General features: G+C 35.9%; 1 protein-coding gene across 4 annotated transcripts in view; it reads right to left on the bottom strand.

Moving 5' to 3' along the window:
• Positions 1-535: 535 nt before the first annotated feature.
• Positions 536-21609, bottom strand: part of LOC145694466 (uncharacterized) — a 28710-nt gene continuing 7636 nt past the window's right edge. For 3 of the 4 annotated variants that reach the window (XM_081770757.1, XM_081770759.1, XM_081770760.1), the window contains 3 exons: positions 20103-20261; positions 12535-12824; positions 536-2558 (listed from right to left, as the gene is read on the bottom strand). In XM_081770757.1, coding sequence (XP_081626883.1) covers positions 1664-2558; positions 12535-12824; positions 20103-20261 — 1344 coding nt within the window. In that variant the 3' untranslated portion in view covers positions 536-1663. The remainder of the gene's footprint in view (positions 2559-12534; positions 12825-20102; positions 20262-21609) is intronic. The other variant, XM_081770758.1, reaches the window with a different exon arrangement.

The raw sequence follows: 21609 nt of genomic DNA, 5'->3' as shown, positions 1-21609 counted from the left end.
CTAAAACACTACGTATGATAGTATAGTAGACGCTCGGTGGGAATAAATGTTTCTTAAGTTAGTAAAAAAACAATGCTTGATTCAAGATTCATCGTCTTCTGTCAGAAATACTGTTAGTAGTTACCAATTTACTCATCAATCTCCGCGTATGTGAATAATGCTGCTTTTAAGGACTGTTTCGCTGGAGATCAGCTTCTTAGTCTAGTTAGCAAATACTGAGATGGCACCTTAAAAAAAACTTACAGAAATTATAAGTGATTCGTTTTTGTGACATAAATTTCAAAACTAAGTTACTATATAAATAATGTAGAATTTTACTCCTAAGATTTCTGGAATTTTACGAAATGCGTACCAAAAGTACATGCCGTTTTGCCATTGTTAAAAAACTACTAGGAGTAGATTAATATAATTACAAATAAATTAACTTTGGACTTCAAGGGTTCACTGTGCAAAATTTTAAGCTTCTATGTTCGTTTGTAATACATTCAAAGTGAAAGGTCTCTTTATATATATATATATATATATATATATATATATACTAATCTGAAATGACAGATTTCACCATAGAAATGTCTAAGGAAGATTTGGTCTACATGTTGAAAAGATATACAACTAGGATACGTACATATGCATCGCCAGTTGAAGAACATTTGTGGAGACGTTGCCCTCGCTGACTGTACTGTGCGGAAGTAGGTGCTGGAATTTACTTGGGAGGGGAGAAGGAGATTAACTGGAGACTTGTCAAAGTCAGGAAACCCTTTTGTATAACCACCTTAGAAAAAACTGCCCTGTTGAGGTCCTGGTCATGGAGGACAGACGGTTAACCGTTGAGGATATCTGTAACCTTACAGGATTCTTTCATTGCATCGTGGGAAGAAATTTGACAGATCACTTGAAATTTTGCAGGACAGACGGCTAACTGTTGAGGTTATCTGTAACTTTACAGGATTCTCTCATTGTATCATTGACAGACCACCTGAAATTGACAAGGTCGATTCATGCGTTAGGTTCCTTGCCAGTTAGATGGAAGAAAGATAGTCTCCCGGATAAGAACAAGTTTTTTTTTACAGATAAGAACATCGAAGTGTTCCCAACAATTATCCCCCAGTGACCTATGTCCGTTTTCAAAACTGAAGGAATCGTCGCGAAGCAGATGCTTTCCACCCAGAAGTGCCCTCGGAAGTATTTTTCTAGTGTCCAAAATACCCTCCACCCCCCAAAAAATGACTTCGCAGATGCCTTTAAAAGATTCATTCTCGTACATACTGCTAATGAATGAGCGTAGACATTGATTATTGTAAAGTGAAGGAAAGCTCTCACCCAAATACTGAATATCACCGGCGTTATATATAAATAGCACATACTTTTAGTACGCACTTCGTATATCATGGACACTCAACTGTACAGGTATCTTAGAAATAGCATCGAATTTGACCTCTAATTTGTGTAAATCTTTCCCCGATTTCGGTTTTAATCTGCTTTCGAGGTAAAAAACTCTTCTAAAAGTTATATTTTCTCTTATTCTCGATAACACTTGAACATGTCCTGAGTAGGAATATAATACGATTCCAAACTGCTTACATTTTCTACTGTTGTAATATCACTATTACATAAAGATATCTATTGCAATTAAATAGACCACAATTACGGAAGCGAATTCGGTTTAACTAGAATTCATGCTCCCCTGGTCACTAACTTCCACCGAAGAATGGCTAATCATATTATGACTAACTAAGCTGACTTTTTGTTTGAAAGTTTTGCCGCATTTTTCACAACTGAACGGTTTATCACTACAATGTGAACGGCGATGCACATTCAGATTCCCAACCTGAGAGAACGCTTTTCCACAAAACTGGCACTTATATGGTTTCTCTCCTGTGTGGCTACGTTGGTGAGTAAGCAAAATAGATCGTTGGGCAAACATCTTGTGACAAACCTCACATTCATACAGTCGTTCTCCCGTATGTACTCGACGATGCGTTGAAAATGTATGCCGATACTGGAATTTTTCTCCACAAACTTCACATTCAAAACGATAAGGTACATTAGCGATTCCACTGGGATCTGTAGGATGAGCAGATCCAGAATTCTGAGGATATAAATGGTTGTTGCTGTCCTGACTCGAGGCATCGTAACTTACACCTTGTTTGGATTGGAAATCAGACATTACCTGATCCCGGTCATGGATTGAACTTACAGAGCCTGAATCACTGAAACCTTCACCAGACATCCACGATTCCCTTGTATTTGAACTGTAGTCCATGCCACGATTGGAGGTAGGTGATTTCAACCTCACTTGATGTGGTGGTGTCCTTTCGATACACACCTTTTTATGTTCTCTATAATCACTTTCAGTTGGAAAAGTAACAACGCATATGTCACACTTGAAAATTCTTGTGGGTTTGCCACGACCACTGTTTACCTGTTGTTTCTCATCACTTTCGATGTTTATTAGTCTTGTTACACTTATGTTACAGCCACGAAATCTTTCAAGAGCAGCCTCTGCAGAAACTACATTCTCTTCTGATGTTTTCGGACTACTGAAATCTTGTTGAGACCTGAAAATATATACATTATATATATATATATATAAACAACCAATATTTATTTATTTGTACGAGGAAGAATCAGAAACTAAGGTTACAAGGTCGATATTTCTGATGTTTCGTCTGTTATAAAGGAATGAGGAGTGTGCGATAATTTTAATATTAATACAAGAGTTGGCAACTGTGCAGTGTTTCAGTCACTCGCCACTTATGGCACTAGGTGTAGGTAAACACAAATGGTGACTCGTTTGGAAGACCGGTCTCGCGAAGAAGTCCGCCAGGGTATCTATTAAAATTCCAAAATGAATGTGGTGGTGACCTTTTCTTTACCAAATCATAAAATTTTCTAACATTTTCAAGAGCGAATTTGGGTGCTAATTAGGCCGAATTTTCATCCATGCGATACAAACGTATTTTGCTTGCGATTTGGTAGCGTCTAAAGCCGACGATAGACATTTTTGGTGGTGAATTTTGACGTTTTATAGAAAAATATTTTCAATCTGTATTTACATTTGCACAGTTAAAAAAAATCGTGATCCAAAAGCTAAATCTCGTGACTTTTTCGTGACTTTCATGACCGATAGGCAAACGCATACTTTCCAAACTCGTACAAGCCCAAAACAAAGTTTATTATCCCAATTAAGAATCTGGAAGTGTAAATTACAAATGAAAAAGTTACGTAAATAAATATTTCGGACATTTTTGTAATAAATATATATATTTTTAATAATTTTCCATTATTTTATTCTAAACACAACGAATTGTTTCTTCTTTCACTCTTAAGAAATTAACATCGGAAAAAGAATAACCTACATAAACCTATCCATCGCAATTGCACACCTGCAGAAACAACGTTGTCATAAATTCTGCTTATCAGTGCTAGGGTAACTTGTGCCAAAGGAAAACCTTTTAAAGGAGCACTTTGTACTTTGAAGCCAAAACTGAGGGGAGGACGAGTGGCCGTAGGTGAAGGGGAGGTAATTTCATATCTGCCAGTTTATGTTTCTTGACCCACTCTATAAAGAAACTAGAAACTACGGGAGATTTATTGAGTACTTCAGTTAAAAAAGTACAGTGCGTTGAAAGAAAGCTGAAGTCGTAAGAAGAAAAAAAAATAAGGATTTGTTTGGAAAACAAAACATTGACTATAAATCCTATGTAAAATATCTGAAGTATTGGAAGGCCAACACACAAGTGAAGTTAATGGTGTGAATATTCGTGATATGCCCTTTTTCAAATACGCGAGGTTAACATCGTATGATGTAGAACGTTTCTTTTCTCAATATAAAGCATTACTCTGTGACAGTAGGCATGGCTTTACGATGGACAATTTGAAAAAGATGTAAGTTATTCACTGCAATGCCCATGGAATTTCGACATCTGATGAATAAGAGCTATTGGAGACTACCAGTATTTATTTTTTTCTTTTGTTGGGCGTTTTCCCATACTTTTATATTTTTTGTTAAATATTTTTCAACTTTTAGTATTTTTTTCATTTTTAGCACATAAAAAATAAATATTTTACAATTTTTAGCACATAAAAATCAGGGCCCTAATTATTATTATTTTTAGTTGAAGCAAGATATTTACGATTAGGCATATACAACTCTATTGCTGGGGACAGGAAGTCTGTAAATATAAAACAAGGATTGAAGATATTGCAATAATAGTTTAGATGTCAAGAACTAAATGGGAAGATTACAAGATTTAGGTAAAGAATAATGATAGGATTAAGATTACGAGAAATTAATTAAATGATTAATAAAAGAATTAATAAAGAAGTCAAAGATAATGACTTAAACAAGATGGAAGTTAGGGATACAAGGTAAGATTTTGAGTTTTAAACTATGCATCCAAGGACATAGTTTAGTAACTAAAATAAAAGATAGTTAAGTGTGGCTGCATTTACAATCCTCATTAGCATAAGGCAACGCCAATTTTAAAAAGTGACAATAACGCAGCAGTTTACAGTCGAGTGTACGCTTACTTCTTGGTTGGAAAGTTTTAAATAAATTGGTGAGAGCGGATTTTACGCTGGGAATTCAGTCAGAATTCTACAAACGTGATCTCCAGATTGCAAAACTGAAGGAAGAAACCAGTTTTCTAAGACGATCGAAGCGGCTACAAATCCTAATACTACCCAAGGAAATAACTGCCTAATGCAACATTATCAAATACTAATGAAATTTCCAAATTTATGTAAGAGATCTCTACGAGTTCACGAAGACAGACTGTCAAGCCACAGCTCAGGTGTTATAATGTCTATTTATATTTCACTACGAAAGGACGTGTCTGGCGAAGAAATTAAATCCAAGAAACAACCTCACATGCACTCTCAAAGTTCCCTGATTTTACAGGAAATGTAAATTACGCCAAAAATTCTCCCTAATACAGCTTGCGTTGAAACAGACAGTACCAAAAGATCTCATCCCAGCAATTTAATTTTACGTGCAGAAGATAAATTAGTTTTTTTTTTTTTTTTTTTTTTTTTTTTAAAGCCAAAGTAAAACAATGTACAAACTATGTTGAATTTAACAATATTGGAAAAAGAAATAAAGAAGGTGAATTAAGAATATCAGGATGCGCCGAACACCGAAAGAAGAGGCTGCTGTGAAAAAAGTTGTAGATGAAATGGAAGAAAGAAAAATGTTTGGCAGACATAAGTAACAGGGACACAGCAATATCAGTGTGTCACGTGGAATTTGGTACAGGCATGACACGTAACATGTGTAATAGGGAAATGATTTTAACTATGTTAAAAGGAATACAGAATGTGTTACGGAATCCCATTAGGTGGTTGGACACAATCTGAAAAAAAGAGGTCAACTTGTACAATAAAAAAGAAGAAGAACAAAGGACAAAGCAAAATGAAAGAATTCTGAATTGCTTTATCCCTATTGTACGAGGAAGTATCAGAAATTAAGGTTACAAGGCCGATACTTCTGGAGTTACGTCTGTTATAGAGGAATGAGGGGGTGTGCGATAATTTTAATACATGGAGTTGGCAACTGTGTAGTTTTAGCCACCTACAGTGCTAGTAGTGTGCAAACACAAATGGTAACTCATTTGGAAAACTGGTCTCGCGAAGAAGTTCGCTCAATTATTGAATTTCTGTGGGCGAAATATGTTACCGCGGCTAAAATTCACTGGCAACTGGTAGAGGTTTCCAGAGAGACTGTAATGTTTCGTCAGCATCTTAGCATGTTCGGTGTCGAAAGTTTGCGGCTGGTAGAGGAAATGTTACCAACGAGGAGCACATACAGGCCAGAAAACCATCCCGCTGTTGAAGCAGTTTCGCTGGAACATTATCAACTACCCTCTTCACAGCTCAGACCTCGCTCCAAGGGACTTTCACCTGTTCCCGCACTTGAAGAAGCATCTAGGAGGCTTCAGACGAGGAGGTGAAACACTTCGTGACAACGTGACTGAACACGCAAGGACAGGATTTTTACCAAGAGGAAATTTTTAAACTCATTCTACGATGTGACAAGTGCCTCAACCGACACGGACACTATGTCGAAAAATAACCTAATATATGTACTATTTGTTGGCTGCATTGGTTGTATGAAATAATATATACACGTTTTACTGCAAATTTTGTAATCTTACTTTCTGATCACCCCCCGTATGTTGGTCTCATGTATTTTATGTATTGGTGTTTAAACTATTGTAAAGTGGGTGAGTGTTGGGGAGTAGAAGTGCCACGAAAATCTACATATACAAGCTATTGAAGTTGTCACGCAGACAGTTTGTAAATATAGAACATGGATTGAAGATATTGTAATAAGAGTAGTTTAGATGTTACCAACAACTAAATGAGAAGATTCCAGGATTTAGGTAATGGGAAATGGTAGGGTTAAAATTACAAGAAGTTAATTAAATGATTACTATATTTAACAATTGTAGCAAGAGTTAATAAAGATGTCAAAGATAGTTAAATGTGACTGCATTAACATAAAACAACACCAATTTTAAAGGTAACCTACGTACATGAAGAAAATATAGTGTGATTAAAGTAAGTATACGATTTTGACAGTTGAATATCTAATCAGTGACAGCAATAGCGTTGCCACCATTAAACGACTTACCATACAACCCTATAAATTTTACAGAGAAAACCCAACTGTTCATTATTTTGTCTGTTGAATTTTAGCGCCGAGTCTATATGAGACATGAACCTCCAGTAAGGTGGAATTCGAACCACTGCATAATGGTTCCAACAGGCCCAAAACCCGGACAAAATTGTAATTTTTAAAGTACGAATGTCCTGACTTTTCGACTGCATATTTTCTCTAGTATGTGTGGCAATAAAAAAAACTGGAGGTCACGGAGAGAAGCCTCTCACCAGAGGGAGCTGATAGCTTGAAGTATTAGGTTATGTATGTGGTTTGCTCTGCAGCGTTAGTGTAGTAAAATATCCATTGTTTCAATACAAGATACTGTCCACCCGTGGTTATTATTTCTGGTGAGTAATGTATAATGTGAATTGACTTGTGTATCTCCTGTAATTAAATCCATAAAGTAATACATTTTAAGATACACAGTTGGTTCTTGATGAGTTAATACATAGCAATGTGACTAATTTAATTTGAAGTCCTATTTTTGTAATTCTGCAGAGCTGTCAAATTTTCCCGGTGTTTCCCAATGCTGAAATCTACAGTTGAATGCTATGTGATTATTCTAGATTTACCTCCTAAAAACAAACTGCGGCGTCCTGCGGTTTTTAATTATATTGTAAATAGTATCTGCTTATGCCAAATGAAACAGAAAGTGAGATTAACTCCGTAGCAAAACAATAGTCATTTCTATCGATTTTTATGTAAGCACAGGTGTTATAGTTCGTTTCCAACTGAATATAAACTGTTTGTTCAGAATTAAGTATTACAGCAACATATTATTACAAGTAAATTTTCTTATACGCAGGTTGTAAATGGAATATGGACGTCGACGAGAAACGTTGTACAGGATTTTACAGTTGCATTCTGGTGGGAGGAAGAAACACGTAATACAAGAAACAGGGACAGAAGATTCAGACAAGAAGCGGAAACATATTGACAACGGTATTTCGCGATTTTGTAGCGAGTTATTTCGCCGACTGGACAAGGCGGGTAGGAATTCAGACATTTCTGAAAAACAATGTGAAGTGGTTGGACCAAGACTTGACTTCCGAAATTAAAGTTGAAATTTTATCTTTTTCTAAGAGAGGGCAACCGCAAGTAACTTTAGTGAGAGCAGCGTTAGAGCGAAGAGAAGGAACACTGTGGACCTGCCAATTTCCGAGAGTACAGAATCTTTAACATTTGTAGCAATTATGAAGCAAGCAGAAAATAATGAACCAATCGGATATTCTGAAGGAAAAGACAGATACTTCCACTTTAAGATTTGGACTTCCCACTCTCCAAACTTGGATAAGATTTTCTGAATGCTTACTTCATATTTCATATAGACTGGAGGTCAAGCAGTGGCAGGTAAGAGAATACACAAATAAAGAAATAGTTCACAGACGAAAACAAAGCAACCGAGAAAAATTTCAAAAGAGATTTAGCTATCATTGTTGACCAACCAAAACCTGAAGGAAATAGTTGTTCAAATGAAGGTAACACCGCCACGACATTTTTTGAAAAAGTAGTAGTTTCAGCTGAAATTACTGGAATAGATAATGTTGTGTTCCAGATTGAAGTTCCGCTAGAGGACCAGTAAAACAAAAATGGCCCACTGAAGTAGACTTTCTATTCAACAGCGTTCATAATTTTTCCCCTATAAAACCAAAAGTGTTTTCCAGATGCAAAGACGGTTTCATGCTCACCTCAGACAAAGTTGTACAGTCTCCAGAAAATGTCGAAGCAATCCATTGGCGGTACAAAATTAACCAGACTTTTTTTTTTCTCACAGTATTAGGAATAAACACACATTCACTAAAACGAATATTAAAACGAGATTTGAATTAGTTTCCTTATAAAAATAACAGCACTGCATAACCGTCAGAAACAAAGAGCAGCGATTGGCAGTTTTGTGAGTGGGTCCGTGAGAAGAACAAAGTTGTGAATAACTTTCGATTCTTGGATGAGGCCCACTTTTCCTTGATGATATAGCGATTGCAACGAAAAAATATCGTACGAGGGTAAGTCAAAAATTATCCGCAATTTTGACATAACTCTTTCTTATATTCTTCACCTCTGTCCTCGTTTATGTTATTGTTATGCTATTGTGGTCACGCTATGAAAGTTTGCTCCTAATTCCGCCATTTGTCTTCCTTTTGTTGCAGATAGATCATGGCCGCTCCATAAGAAGTTTGCACCAAAGAAGACCAGTGAACTGGATTTTTGTGGTCGGAACTTGTATCAGGGCCCGCAATCCATCAAAGACTTTCGGCACAATACGGGAACAGTGTCTTGCCACAATGGAGTGTCTACGAATGGATTGAAAAAATAAAAAATGGTCGCACAAGTGTTACACAAGAGAAAGAAGTCGGACGACCATCTACAACAACACTGAGCGTGCACGTGACATGGTTCTGTTAGATACACGAGTAGTGGCACATCGTCTGGAAATAAGTCATGGTTTCTGATTCTGATGGACACTTGCGGACTACAAAAACTGGATCACTGCTCGTTGTTCAGCGGCCATGATCTATCTGCAACAAAAGGTAGATGGAGGCATTAGGATCAAACTTCCATAGCATGACCACAACAGTACAACAATAAAAATAAACGAGGACACAAAAATGAAATCTTTGAGTTTTACGTCCCACGGTTATGCCGGTTAGGCTAAAGGAGACGGTGATGATGAGTAAGGCCCGGATTTTTATGTAGTCCAAAGTACCGAAATATGTACATAAATATGTAGCAAAAATCAATGAAATATGTAAGAAATATGTTAAAAATATGAAAATACGTAAAAATATTTTTTCGTGTTTATTTTGTGTCTGTACTATTTTCTTAGCTAATTAATATACTTTAACATATTTATGTAATAAAAGCGTAACAAGTGTAAATAACTTCCTACAGATACGTACAAATTTTCAGAAGAAACAAATGAAAATATGTATAAAGAAGTTAAAAAATCACATTATTGAACATATAAACACAAAAAAAAAAATATTTATTTAAACAAAAGGCACTTACTTTTGGGACGAACAATGAACCACTAAATAATTTTACGCAATGGAAAAACTTTGTCACTAACTTGTCACTGATACGTTCAAATTTTCACTAAGAACAAATAAAATTGTCTCGTGGAGAAATGAAAATCACATTATTGAATATCAAAAGAGAAAAAAATATTTAAAATAACGAGCGCTTACTTTCGGAGCACCCCATGAACCACTAAGTATTTTATATGATGGTATTCGAAAAAATCTCTAACTTGCCACAGATACTTCAAGCTTTTACTAGTAACAAATGAAATTGTCTCAGAAAAACTGAAAACCACATTATTGTATATGATGAAAAAAATCTTAGAAAAAAAAAAGCGCTTACTTTGCTGATGCTCAATGAACCACTACATACTTTTCCAATTGTTCAGGAGCTAAAGAGAGTCGTTGGTCAGTCAGGATCCCTTTATAGGCTGAGAAAGACCTTTCCACGTCGCAGGAAGTGACAGGCGCGAACTTCAGCAAATGACATTTTCCAGGACTGGTTTCCTCAGGTGCCTCCGTTTCTTCTCCATCCAATATCCTGCATGCAGTCCTCAATGTTAGGTATCCTGGATTCCTCTTCAAAACTGACTGGAACTTTCGGGCAATTTTCACACCTGTTTCTCCCTGCACAATGTTGAGTTTCTTGTGTTTCCGTAGAGGTTGCACATACAAAAAAAGGTGAGAAAGCCAGCCAACTGTATGCGTTTTAGTTTGTTTTGTCGGCACACATCAGAGTGGCGTCTGCTTGCAAAGGCGATAAGCACAAAAATCCTTATATTGTTTTCTTTATTTATATACAAGAAAACAGATTTTTTTTTTCAGGATTGGAAGAGGAAACTGACGACTTTTTTTTTTTTTTTTTTTTTTTCCATATTGTAGAGTGTACTATTTGGTTTAATCCAGCTTTCCCTCAATGCAAATCGGTTGAACAAAGTGAGAGAAAAAATACAGATATTTAAATAAAGTACTTTTTGTGTTATTATTACATATATAAGCCTACTTTTATTTGCGTATTATTTAAAGAAAATTAGCGAAAAGGAGCCAGAAAACTGAATTTATTTAAAAATATGTACAGTAGACGGAAAATATGTAACAGACTTCAAAATATGTAAAAATATGTAACGTGATTTTGGTTTATATGGCTTCTTACTTTGTAATTTGCGAACATTTCATATTTTCACCAGCGTACATACAAAGGAAAAAATATGTAAAAACATAAAAATCCGGGCCTTAATGATGAGTGATGAATGAAAATGGTGGAATGAAGAAAGTGGGAGGAAACGGGAGAACCCCGAGAAAACCCACGCACACGGTGTTTGTCCACCACAAAGTTCACTTGGCTTGGGGCTGGGATCGAACCCGGGGCCCCAAGCACCAGAGGTGAACGCTCTACCACTGAGCCACCGCGGCCCCCAAACGAGGACACAAGTCAGTATTAACAATGTAAGAAGAGTTACAGTATGGGCAACTGTAACTAGTCATGGCCTAATCGTAACTTTCTTTTTTGACAGACAATCAATAGTGACTGATGTCTCAAAATGCTTCGTAACAGCTTCATCTCACGGCTTCATACAACAGACTTCTCCTTCAATACACTTGTTGTACTTGATTTTTTGCATGAAACATTGGGAAAACGAATTGTTCCAAATCGTTTTTGAAATCTGTTCCATGTTGACAAGGATGGTCCCCGAACTACCCAGATTTGTATCCTATTTCATTTCTCTGCAGATTTTTTAAAGGAGAAAAATATTCAACAAACATCCGAACAATGTATTGTAAATGGAAACGTAAACCATTCAGGCACGGAATTAGATCAATGATGAGAAAATGTGTTGTAAAGTAGCCAGAAACGTGACTGTCCGTTTTAAAAACAGTGGATATGTGCATGTGCTAAAGTGAAAATACATCTGATTGCAGTGTCATTCGATGATTTCTGAGATTATTAATAGGACTTTCTATATCAATACTAAACTCCCGATCATTTTATGCGCCATCCTGTATATAATCTAGAACAGTGGTTCTCAATCTAATTCCTATCACGACCCCCATTTTATCATATCCTCTTGCCAGCGACCCCCTTATAATTTCAGGTTTTTAATAAGCTTGTGTGCGATTTTTAATATACCTACTGCGGAGATCTCACGATATCCATCTATTTCTATAATAGTAGAATCCATTTCTTGTACATAGTGAATACAGTAACTTCTGTAAAAGCAAATGGACTAAAACCAAATTTGGTCAGTTCATTCATACTTCAAATATCGAATCCAATCTGTTATACTGTTTCAAAATGGAGTCCGTTAGAAAATTTTAAAACTTCATAACTCCCTTAATTTTGGGTCATATGATTAAAAAATAAAGTGATTTCTAGTTTTGATTCTTAAAAAATTGGACAGTTGTTAAGAAAAAAAGTTATTGAGTATTTTAAATGACTTGATAATGTGTGTCACAAATATTGAACCAGATATCGCGGCACTAGTTAAATCACATCATGGTCAAGTATCTTATTAGCTTTCAATTTTAATTGTATTTCAATATGCAGGTTTTGTTGCATTTGTATTTTTCTGGTATTTCAATATATAGTTCTCTTTAGTTTCATATCGTACCTCTTTCATTTAAATTGATTTTTAAACAACTCTGCACCTAGTGAAATGTTTAATAGACCTATTTTTTGTTGTTCTTAACAGTATGTACAAAAATAAAACTATACCTATCAGAACAAACTTCAAAATGACATTTGAAAATATTTTCCGGTATTAGATTCTAATTGTATTTATCTGTTCCACTTATCTTCGCGACTCCCAAGTTGAGAAACCCTGATCTGGAAAGTAATTGTTGCTAATAACTTACCTCTGAGTTGAATCTTTATCTGTGTTCTTCAGCGGTACAATCTCAATATTTTTCTTACTCCCGTAGAGAGACATTACATACTGCATGGGGTCAACTACTTCTTTCTCAGTATCGTCACTTCGTTTTGAAAACAACGCATCATTCCCAGTGCACTGAGGTTTGCTATTCTGTACAGCTCCAATTCTTTCAATCACCATTGATTCACTTTCCCCTGACTTTACTTCGCGTTCATCAGTTTCATCATCAGATAAAATTATTTCAATATCAGCTCCTTCTTTGATGGGTGCCTGCTAACACAAAAATTAACAGTAAATCATTATGTATCATTATAAATGAAGGGGAAAATAACTACTTTATATTACATAAACTCCTTTATAGGTGCGAATCTAATGATATACAAAAAGTGAAAAATGCAGGACTGCATCGTGATTCAGTTGCATTTTTCTCTCTCTTTGTATATCAATTAATCTACTAAACTATTTTTGTTCGAGTTGTTACAAAAATACTACACCTGCAACATCTGTATAGTTACCGGTAGATGGTATACGGGTAGTGTACATATTTTAAAATTAAAATCTTACCGGCTTATGCAGAATCGTTTTGACGTATGATTAACGTCATACTAAAGGACTGATTACTGCAGGAAACATATATGTTTGTCGAACTATTTAGTATGGCACTAATCACGTGTCAGAACGACTCTGCATAAGGCCCTTATTCTTTTGTACCCAAGACTGATGTCTTCATTTAGGATTTCATTTTCACGATATTTCGGCTTTCTTCGTGGCCATGTACTAGTGCCTGTAAAATATAAGCCGGAATGTCACTGCTTTTACATTTCGTTGAATTTTTCCTATTTTTGTAAAAGGAAAATAACTACAAGTATTCCGAAAACACATCCACTATTGTTCCCATACAACTTTGATGTCGGGATTACAATGAGAGGCACCTAAAGAGGTGCGGGATAACAATACCAAATATATTGGAATAAAGCTTGGCGTTGTCCTCGAAGTTCCAGTGACCTGCAGGTCGGGACGTCTTGTTGAAATTCATAATTGAAGACTTGTTCGTCAATCGACCAGGGCATTGAAAGACAGACCGCTGGCTGGACGGTGTTGGTCACTGAGGAATGACCAAAAAACAAGATCCAACGCAGAATGACGAATGCTCGAGTATCACCAACGAATACCCAAGATCGTGCTCTCTCAATTGCTTTTGACCCGACTGTCCCTCTAAGTGACACCACATGATTTCCTGGGCGTGGTCAATGACCCAAAAGTCACATTGACAAAGTTCGTGTTTCGACATGTCATCGACTCAACACAAAGTTCTTAAACTCCCCCCTGACTTATTAATGTTGACAGGTAAACATGCCAAAAAGAAACTCATCAGAGTCAATATACTTACTTCTGTGTCTATTACTCCTTGTTGTAACATCGAGTAGTGGATAAATGAACGAAGTGGACAATATCTTGTAGTAGCCTGACAATAAGCGCCCAATAATATCGAACCAATTGATCTAACAAAGGAAACTAAAAAACGTCGCGTGTGAGACTGCTAAAGGGGTAAAGGTTCTAAAGGTCGCTACCACTGTTTATAACAAATTACTTACAAATACAAAGACTTCTTCAATAAAAGCAAAGCAATAGTTAATTTATCTTTCGACATAAAGTCAGCTAGCGACGTAAAACAGAATAATCGATGTTAATAACATCAGGCAATGACCTCTCTGAAGGCTGCTTGGCTTCCCATTCATGACTGATTGAATTTCCACATAAATGAAGATGTCCTAGCGGATCCTGAGATCATATCCCGCAACACTATATCAATTCAACACTTATGGGTATTCTAATCACTATGGCCACTCTAATTTTACAATCGATATCCTATAACATATATTAGTAACTATACAGATTGGTTGCAAGAGAAAACAACCTCGCTAAAATATGAGAAGTTATTACTATGTAAGATGAGGGCTATCACCAAAAACAAAGAATTTGTTAACATCTGTAAAAATAAGAAAACATTTCCAAAATTCTTGAATTATATGAATGTGAGTGACTACAATATTCATAACAAGTGTTGTATTGACATTGTGTATACTTTCATAACACTTAGGGCTATTTATCTTTTACAAGATTCAACGAAACGTTAAAGCAGTGACATTCTGGCCTACATTTTATAGGCACGAATACATAGCCACAGAGAGCTCTGAAATCTCGTGCCAATGAAATCTTAAGTAAGTTTGGGTTTGGGTACAAAGATAAGATTTTAATTTTGGATTGTAAACTACTTAAGTCAAGTAGGTAAATTATAAAGGATCTTACATTGCACGTACATTTCTCAATGACTTATGTTGCTGCTAAATTGGTGACCAACTTTGCAAAGGAATTTTTCATAAAGGAGCCAAGTCGAAACAGATTTGAAGATCTAATTTTGCTTTTTTCTCTGAAGAGTTCTGCTAGAAGACACGAATCCCATACATGTCACCATTTTAGCAGCAAAATAAATCATTAAAAAGATATCACCGAATACCGAAACAGAATGAATTAATCCCTAATTCACTGGATACAAGGTGCGAGTTTCTTTAATTTAGTTATTCAAGATACATCCTATAGCATCTATAAAAAAAAGTTCACATTTTTGTCATTTTTTTACGTCGAAAGAAAGACAAAAAAATAAGTAACTAATAAAATTAAAAATACGAAAAGAAGCTGATAGACAGACTGGCAAGAAACTGAATTTCTCTCTTCCCCTGGCAGACGGTATTTTTCCGTTTTGAATGTCTTAACTAACAAAAGACAATTCATAGTTACACGTGCTATGGATTATTATTTAGGTTGGAAACCATTTCGACTTCCTACTGATGTGACTTTCAATCCCAATGGGTGGAAAGTAATTGGCTTGTGTTAAGTGTTAATTGAAGTATTGATGTCAACAGGATGCCTAAAACCGTCTCAATTCTAAATAATAATTCAACGCAGTGGACAGTATTAATTTTCCACCTATTAACTGTTAAGGAAATAAATACAACTAGCAAACCCGCACGTCCTGCGCTTGCGCAAGACACTATTGTTGTCCAAATGATTGAATATGATACAAAATTAAAAGTATTTATGGCTAGCAAAGTAGTTTTAATAGCACGTTAATAATATCTTTAATTAAGAATTTCTCGATAATTACTCGAATTTAAGACGTCCTCGAATCTAAGACGCACCCCAATTTCGGTGGGTTAACTTAAGGAAAAATAGTAATATGTTTCGTTTTTACTATTACTATAGCGCTCTTTGATATTGGTCATTTTCGGTGATTTTTATATATTCCTCTATCCTTCCCATGTTGCGGGGCAAGGCACTGGAAGTATGATTGCTCATCTCAGCGACTCCCACAACAGAAGTGTCACTGTTCATCTCAGCGACCCCAAAACTATAGATTCGACACTAATATCGATCATTTTTAAATGTCTTTCCTCTTCCTTTCAAATGTCTATCCCCATCCCTTAAGTTACACGTCAAAGTGATATGATAAAAACCATTTCAAATTCGAACTTCATCTAGGTTGATGAAAATTTGATCGATATCGGTCAGCTGGTTGAAAATTTGATCATTTCCCCCTCCCCTACGTTGCATCGTCAAAGTTAAATGATAACAATTGTCCCAGGCCCCAATGTCATGTATGTCAAAAATTTGATTTATTTTTGTTTACATATGTGTCCTCCCTTCCCCTCCCCTACATTGTGCCGTCAAAGTAAAATTATGAAAACATCCCAGGTCCGAAACTTATCTATGTTGAAAGTTTGATCGAGATCGGTTGGGTGGTTCAAGAGTTAAGTTTTATTGATTTTCATACATTTACCCTCCTCCCCTCCCCTAAGTTCTACCATCAAAATGAAATTTTTAAAAAAAAATCCCTGGTTCGAACTTCATTTATGTTGAAAATTTGATTGAGATAGATCGGGTGGTTCAAGGGTTATGAACTCACGAACATTGTCACTTTTATTTTTATATTTATTGATTTTTGTATATTTCCTACTCCCCTACGTTGTTCCGTCAAAGTGAAATGGCAAAATTAATCCCAGGCACGAACGTCATCTATGTTGAAAATTTGATCGAGATTAGTCGTTTCGTTCAAGAGATAATAAATTTCATTTATTTTTTACTAGCATCAATTACCCGCTTCGCTGGGTTAAAATGAAAGTTTAAATGCACAACTCCGTATCCCATGTGAGTGCTACCCGTGAAATATGCTGTATTCGTTTTCAGTGGCATCTTTTTAAACGGCATCGGAAAGGTAACTGTTCATCTCAGCGATCCCGAAAACTACGGATTCGACACTAATATTTGTCATTTTCGATCATTTTTATATATCTCCCCTTCTCCCAAGTTGCGGGGCTGAATTTGCTTTTAAAAGGGATCGGAAGTGTCACTGTTCATCACGGCGATTCGAAAAACTAAGGATCAGACACTAATATCGGCCATTTTTGATCAATTTTATATATCTATTCTCCTCCTCCTCCATGTTGCGAATCACGGCATCGGAAGTGTCACCGGTCATCTCAGCGACCCCGAAAACTATGGATTCGACACTAATATGGGCTATGTTTGATTAGTTTTATGTATTTCCCTTTCCCCGACACCAAGATGCGGGGCTGAATTTGGATGTAAATGGGATCGGAAGTGTCACTGTTCATCTCAGTGACCCCGAAAACCATGGATTCGACACTGCCATTGGTCATTTTAATTATTTTAATATATATATATATATATATATATATATATATATATATATATATATATATATATATATACAGTGAAACCTGTCCATGTTGGCCACCATCGGTTCCATCGAAAAGTGTCCAACTTACAGAAAATAAGTGTGATTTGTGTATTTTTAGAATAGGATTTCTAGTATTACTTAATTGTAAAATTTTAACAAGCAGTGGCACGACAGCTACTTATAAATAATGTATATAGAGTAATCATAAAAATATAAGTACTAAAAATATTACGATAGTATGCGAGAGCGCAGATTTCTCTGTAATTTGGGGGGGGGGGAGCATACAGATGCAGAAGGTATATATATGAAGATTTTAAGACAAATTGCACTCAAATTATACCAAATATTGTATATTCATAAATAAAATAGGGGCCACATGAACTTTGGGAGGCCCCCTCGGTCCCTCCAGGATCGGCGCTCTTGATAGTATGTTTATTATATATGCATACCTTTCTCTTCCTGAAAACTAGTCTGGTACATTAGATTATTCGGATTGAAAACAATAACACAAACAACCATGAAATAGAAGTGTATGTATGCAGTTTATGGAAATTGATATTATAGCACACTGAGTTATTCAGATTGAAAACAAGAAAAGCTACGTTATAAATTGAGAAATTCATATGCAATTTATATGACTTCTTTTCAGTTGTTACTGAATGGTGGTTCATTCTAGACATATTTGCTTTATTCTTTTTCCCAGATATGCACATTCTAATATTGTAGTTAACTACCTCTTGTTAATGACATAGAAGTGTTTCCTTCGGAGCAAAAGATGTTTTGAGAAAATCTTGAGGGAATTCATATCTCAAACCTCCGCTATCTTTTGACATGCAGTCAGGTGCCAATAAATGACAATTGAGCTTTAATCTTGAGAATTTTCCGGAATTACTAAAGCTTCCCACTGATGAAAGGAGCCGATATAGCTAATGGTTTTACCAAAACAGACAGGGTAAACAAATACGTAAACCATTTCCTGAATTCCTGTACGTGCTTTTTCTTATTCACATCTTCCTTCACCACCCTTTTATGAGGGTAGTGTTCTGGCCATTGACCTCCAAGAACAAATCGTGCGAATCTATGCTTCTTTGTGTCCAGTCATAAATACAGAACATCTGCCTTTCATATGGGAATTCGAAAGAGTTAAGAAAAATAACAAAACTGTATTTTTCGTGGCCAAGATACGCAGGTAAATTTATCATTATCATCATAGGGTAAACATTGCTTCAGTGTGGCCAACTTCCAAGATAGACAGGTGGCCAACTTATAGAGTAGTAAGTAACGAATGTCTTATGGAGAAAATTCAGGTTCAAGACAAACTAGGCCAAGATAAGCAGGTGGCCAAGTTGACAGGTTTCACTGTATATATATATATATATATATCCTTCCTCCCCCAAGTTGCGGTGCTAAATTTGGATTTAATCAGCATCAGAAGTGTCACTGTGCATCTCAGCGACCACGAAAACTATAGATTCGACAATAATATCGATCCTTTCGATCATTTATAAATGTTCCTCCCCTCTTTCCTCCCCTAAGTTGCACGGTCAAAGTGATATGTCAAAATCATCTCAGATATGAACATCATCTATGATGAAAATTTCATCGAGATCGGTCGGGTGGTTGAAGAAAAGACAGTTACTTTCATTTTAATTTTTATAAATACCTCCCTGCTCCTCCGCCCTTACGTTGCACCATCAAAGTAAAATAATAAAAATCATCACAGGCCCGAACCTCATCTATGCTGATAATTTGACTGAGTTCGGTCGGGTGGTTCAAGAGTTATTACGTTTTATTTATTATTATTATTATTATTTATTTATTTTTTTTTACATATATATATATACCTCTACCCTACCCTTCCCCTAAGTTCTATTGTCAAAGTGATATAAAATAAAGTCACAGACAGTCACTTTCATTTTTGGCCCCAACATCATCCATGTTGAAAATTTGATCGAGATCGGTTGTATGGCCCAAGAGTAATTAAGTTTTATTTATTTTCATATATATATATATATATATATATATATATATATATATATATATATATATATATATATATATATATATATATATATATATATATATATATATATATATATCCCTTCCTCTCCCTTACGTTATTCCGTCAAAGTGAATAGCTAAAAACACACCAAGGCCAGAACGTCAAATATTTTATCGAGATCGGTCGAGTGGTTCATGAGATTAAGAGTCACAAACATAGTCACTTTCAATTTGGATCTGAAGTTTTTTGTTCACAGACACCGCTAATAATATATAGATAAAAAGAATCTCATCACCTAGCTGGTATCCCAGTGGTAGAACATACACTGGCCAAATAAAAGGCAAATTTTCTTCCACGGTAGTCCTGTAATAAAATTCTGAACGATTTTCAAGCTTTTTTCTGGTAATCAACGACTACTGATATTCTATACACGATGAGCAATAAAAAATGGGGGTTCCTATTTAAAATTTCAATGTTAACCCCCTCCTATCTCGGGGGATGAAGCAGGGGGTCAACTGTGGTATCACTGAATGTCTCCCTTAGAGACGAACAACTTTTTTTTACAACTTTTTAAAAATCTAGTTTTTCAAATATTTCCAAAAACACTTTTAAATGCCTCACCCTGTATATTTTCTTAAAATGAAAATAGGTTTATCTTTTATAATATTCCTGACTAATTTAGAATTAAAGATAAGTTGAACTCAACTCTCGACGACCTTTTCAACCAAATATGTTTAAAGGGATAATTCAACAAAAGAAAACATTGTATTTCAAAAGTGATATAACTTACTTGTGGTTTATCTGCTGTTTCTGACTTTTCGACGTTTAATGCGAAACTCTTAAGCTTTTCCTCTGACCTTACGCAGCTATCCCGAAATTCCTGGAACATTTCCAATTTATGTAGACATCGGTGGCATATCAGCTTGGGTAACATGTCGCCTTCAGAGATCTGAAATATCCGCAACACAATGAAAGCACAAGATTATTTTTTCCCACGTTGGAATAAAGATAAAAGAAGTAACTAACAAAATTTAAAAAAAAAAAAAAAACTACAAAAAGATGATAAATAGACTGGTAAGAAACAATTTATCTCTCCTCCGTGGCACCTCTACTGCCCAACTTTAACACTGATACAGCCAACATTCTCAGACCTTTACATGTGTTCACATCTCTTTAAGTAAGTGGTTTCACCACTTACATCTACACTCCTAAAATATATTTTACATGCTTTCATATCCTTATCAAAATCAGAAAAAAACATATAATGAAACTGTGAGTGAAAATGGGTTGGGGATCAATCGCGGGTCTACAACTTTCCATTCGATGCACTTATCATCACATCATCCACGATTTCAGACAAGAAAAGCGATTTAAGGTAACGAAAACAATATCACGGAGAATAAATATACAGAGTGAACCACTTACAATGACCACATCTTTTAACTTCTAAACTAATTTACAAAAAAAAAGCTGAAATTTTGCCCTAAATAAATATCAAACTATGAAAGTAGTTCGACATACTCGGTGTTAGCAGCACATTCGCAACCCAACAGTTATATATATTTAAATGAGACTACATCCATATTTGAAATTTACATGTAAAACGAAAACTGACAATATCACATTTATTACCGGTACTGAGTGTTGCCAATTAAGGAACTAAGGACGCTACAATACCATGAGGACTCTAGAACAGTAATAACACAACTGGGATTAACGGGCTATGTATATCCACAGTAACTTAATGAGTATCCAAAGTAAGTATATATACACTGAGTGTTCGCTGAGTTGCGACCACCCCTCCACACAAGGAAATGTAGTCAGCAGATGAACTGTTTACACGATCAGTCGATTACAGTGATTCCACTGATTACCCCGAAAAAAAATGGGGTAACGGATTTCAAATATGGAACTGCAGGGGCACACGGAAGTTTAAAATGTGGGGCGAGTGTCGCGTCCAACAGCTTGTGACAGCCAAAGAAACCATTAGTGTCTGGGAATTATGTAACCAATACAATGGTGGATGCACAACATCCATATCCTACGCAACTATATGGCGTACACTGACATGCATGAAGTTCCACAACAAATGACCCACTCCTTACCGCCGACTTCGTCGCGCTTGGGGACTAGACCACGTTAATTGGAAAAGGATGTGTTGATCCGATACATTACGGTTTGTGCTATTCCTCTCGGGCGGGCGTGTGCATGTATGGCGGCAACAGCATGATGCCATGGACCCCTCGTGCATAGTTCGTACTGTATAAGTAGGTGGGAGCGGCTGTATGGTTTGGGGA

This window comes from Thermobia domestica, chromosome 9, assembly GCF_964235325.1.
Source record: "Thermobia domestica chromosome 9, izTheDome1.hap1.1, whole genome shotgun sequence".
In the NCBI taxonomy this organism is placed as follows: Eukaryota; Metazoa; Arthropoda; class Insecta; order Zygentoma; family Lepismatidae; genus Thermobia; species Thermobia domestica.
This window is presented reverse-complemented; position numbering and strand designations above follow the sequence as displayed.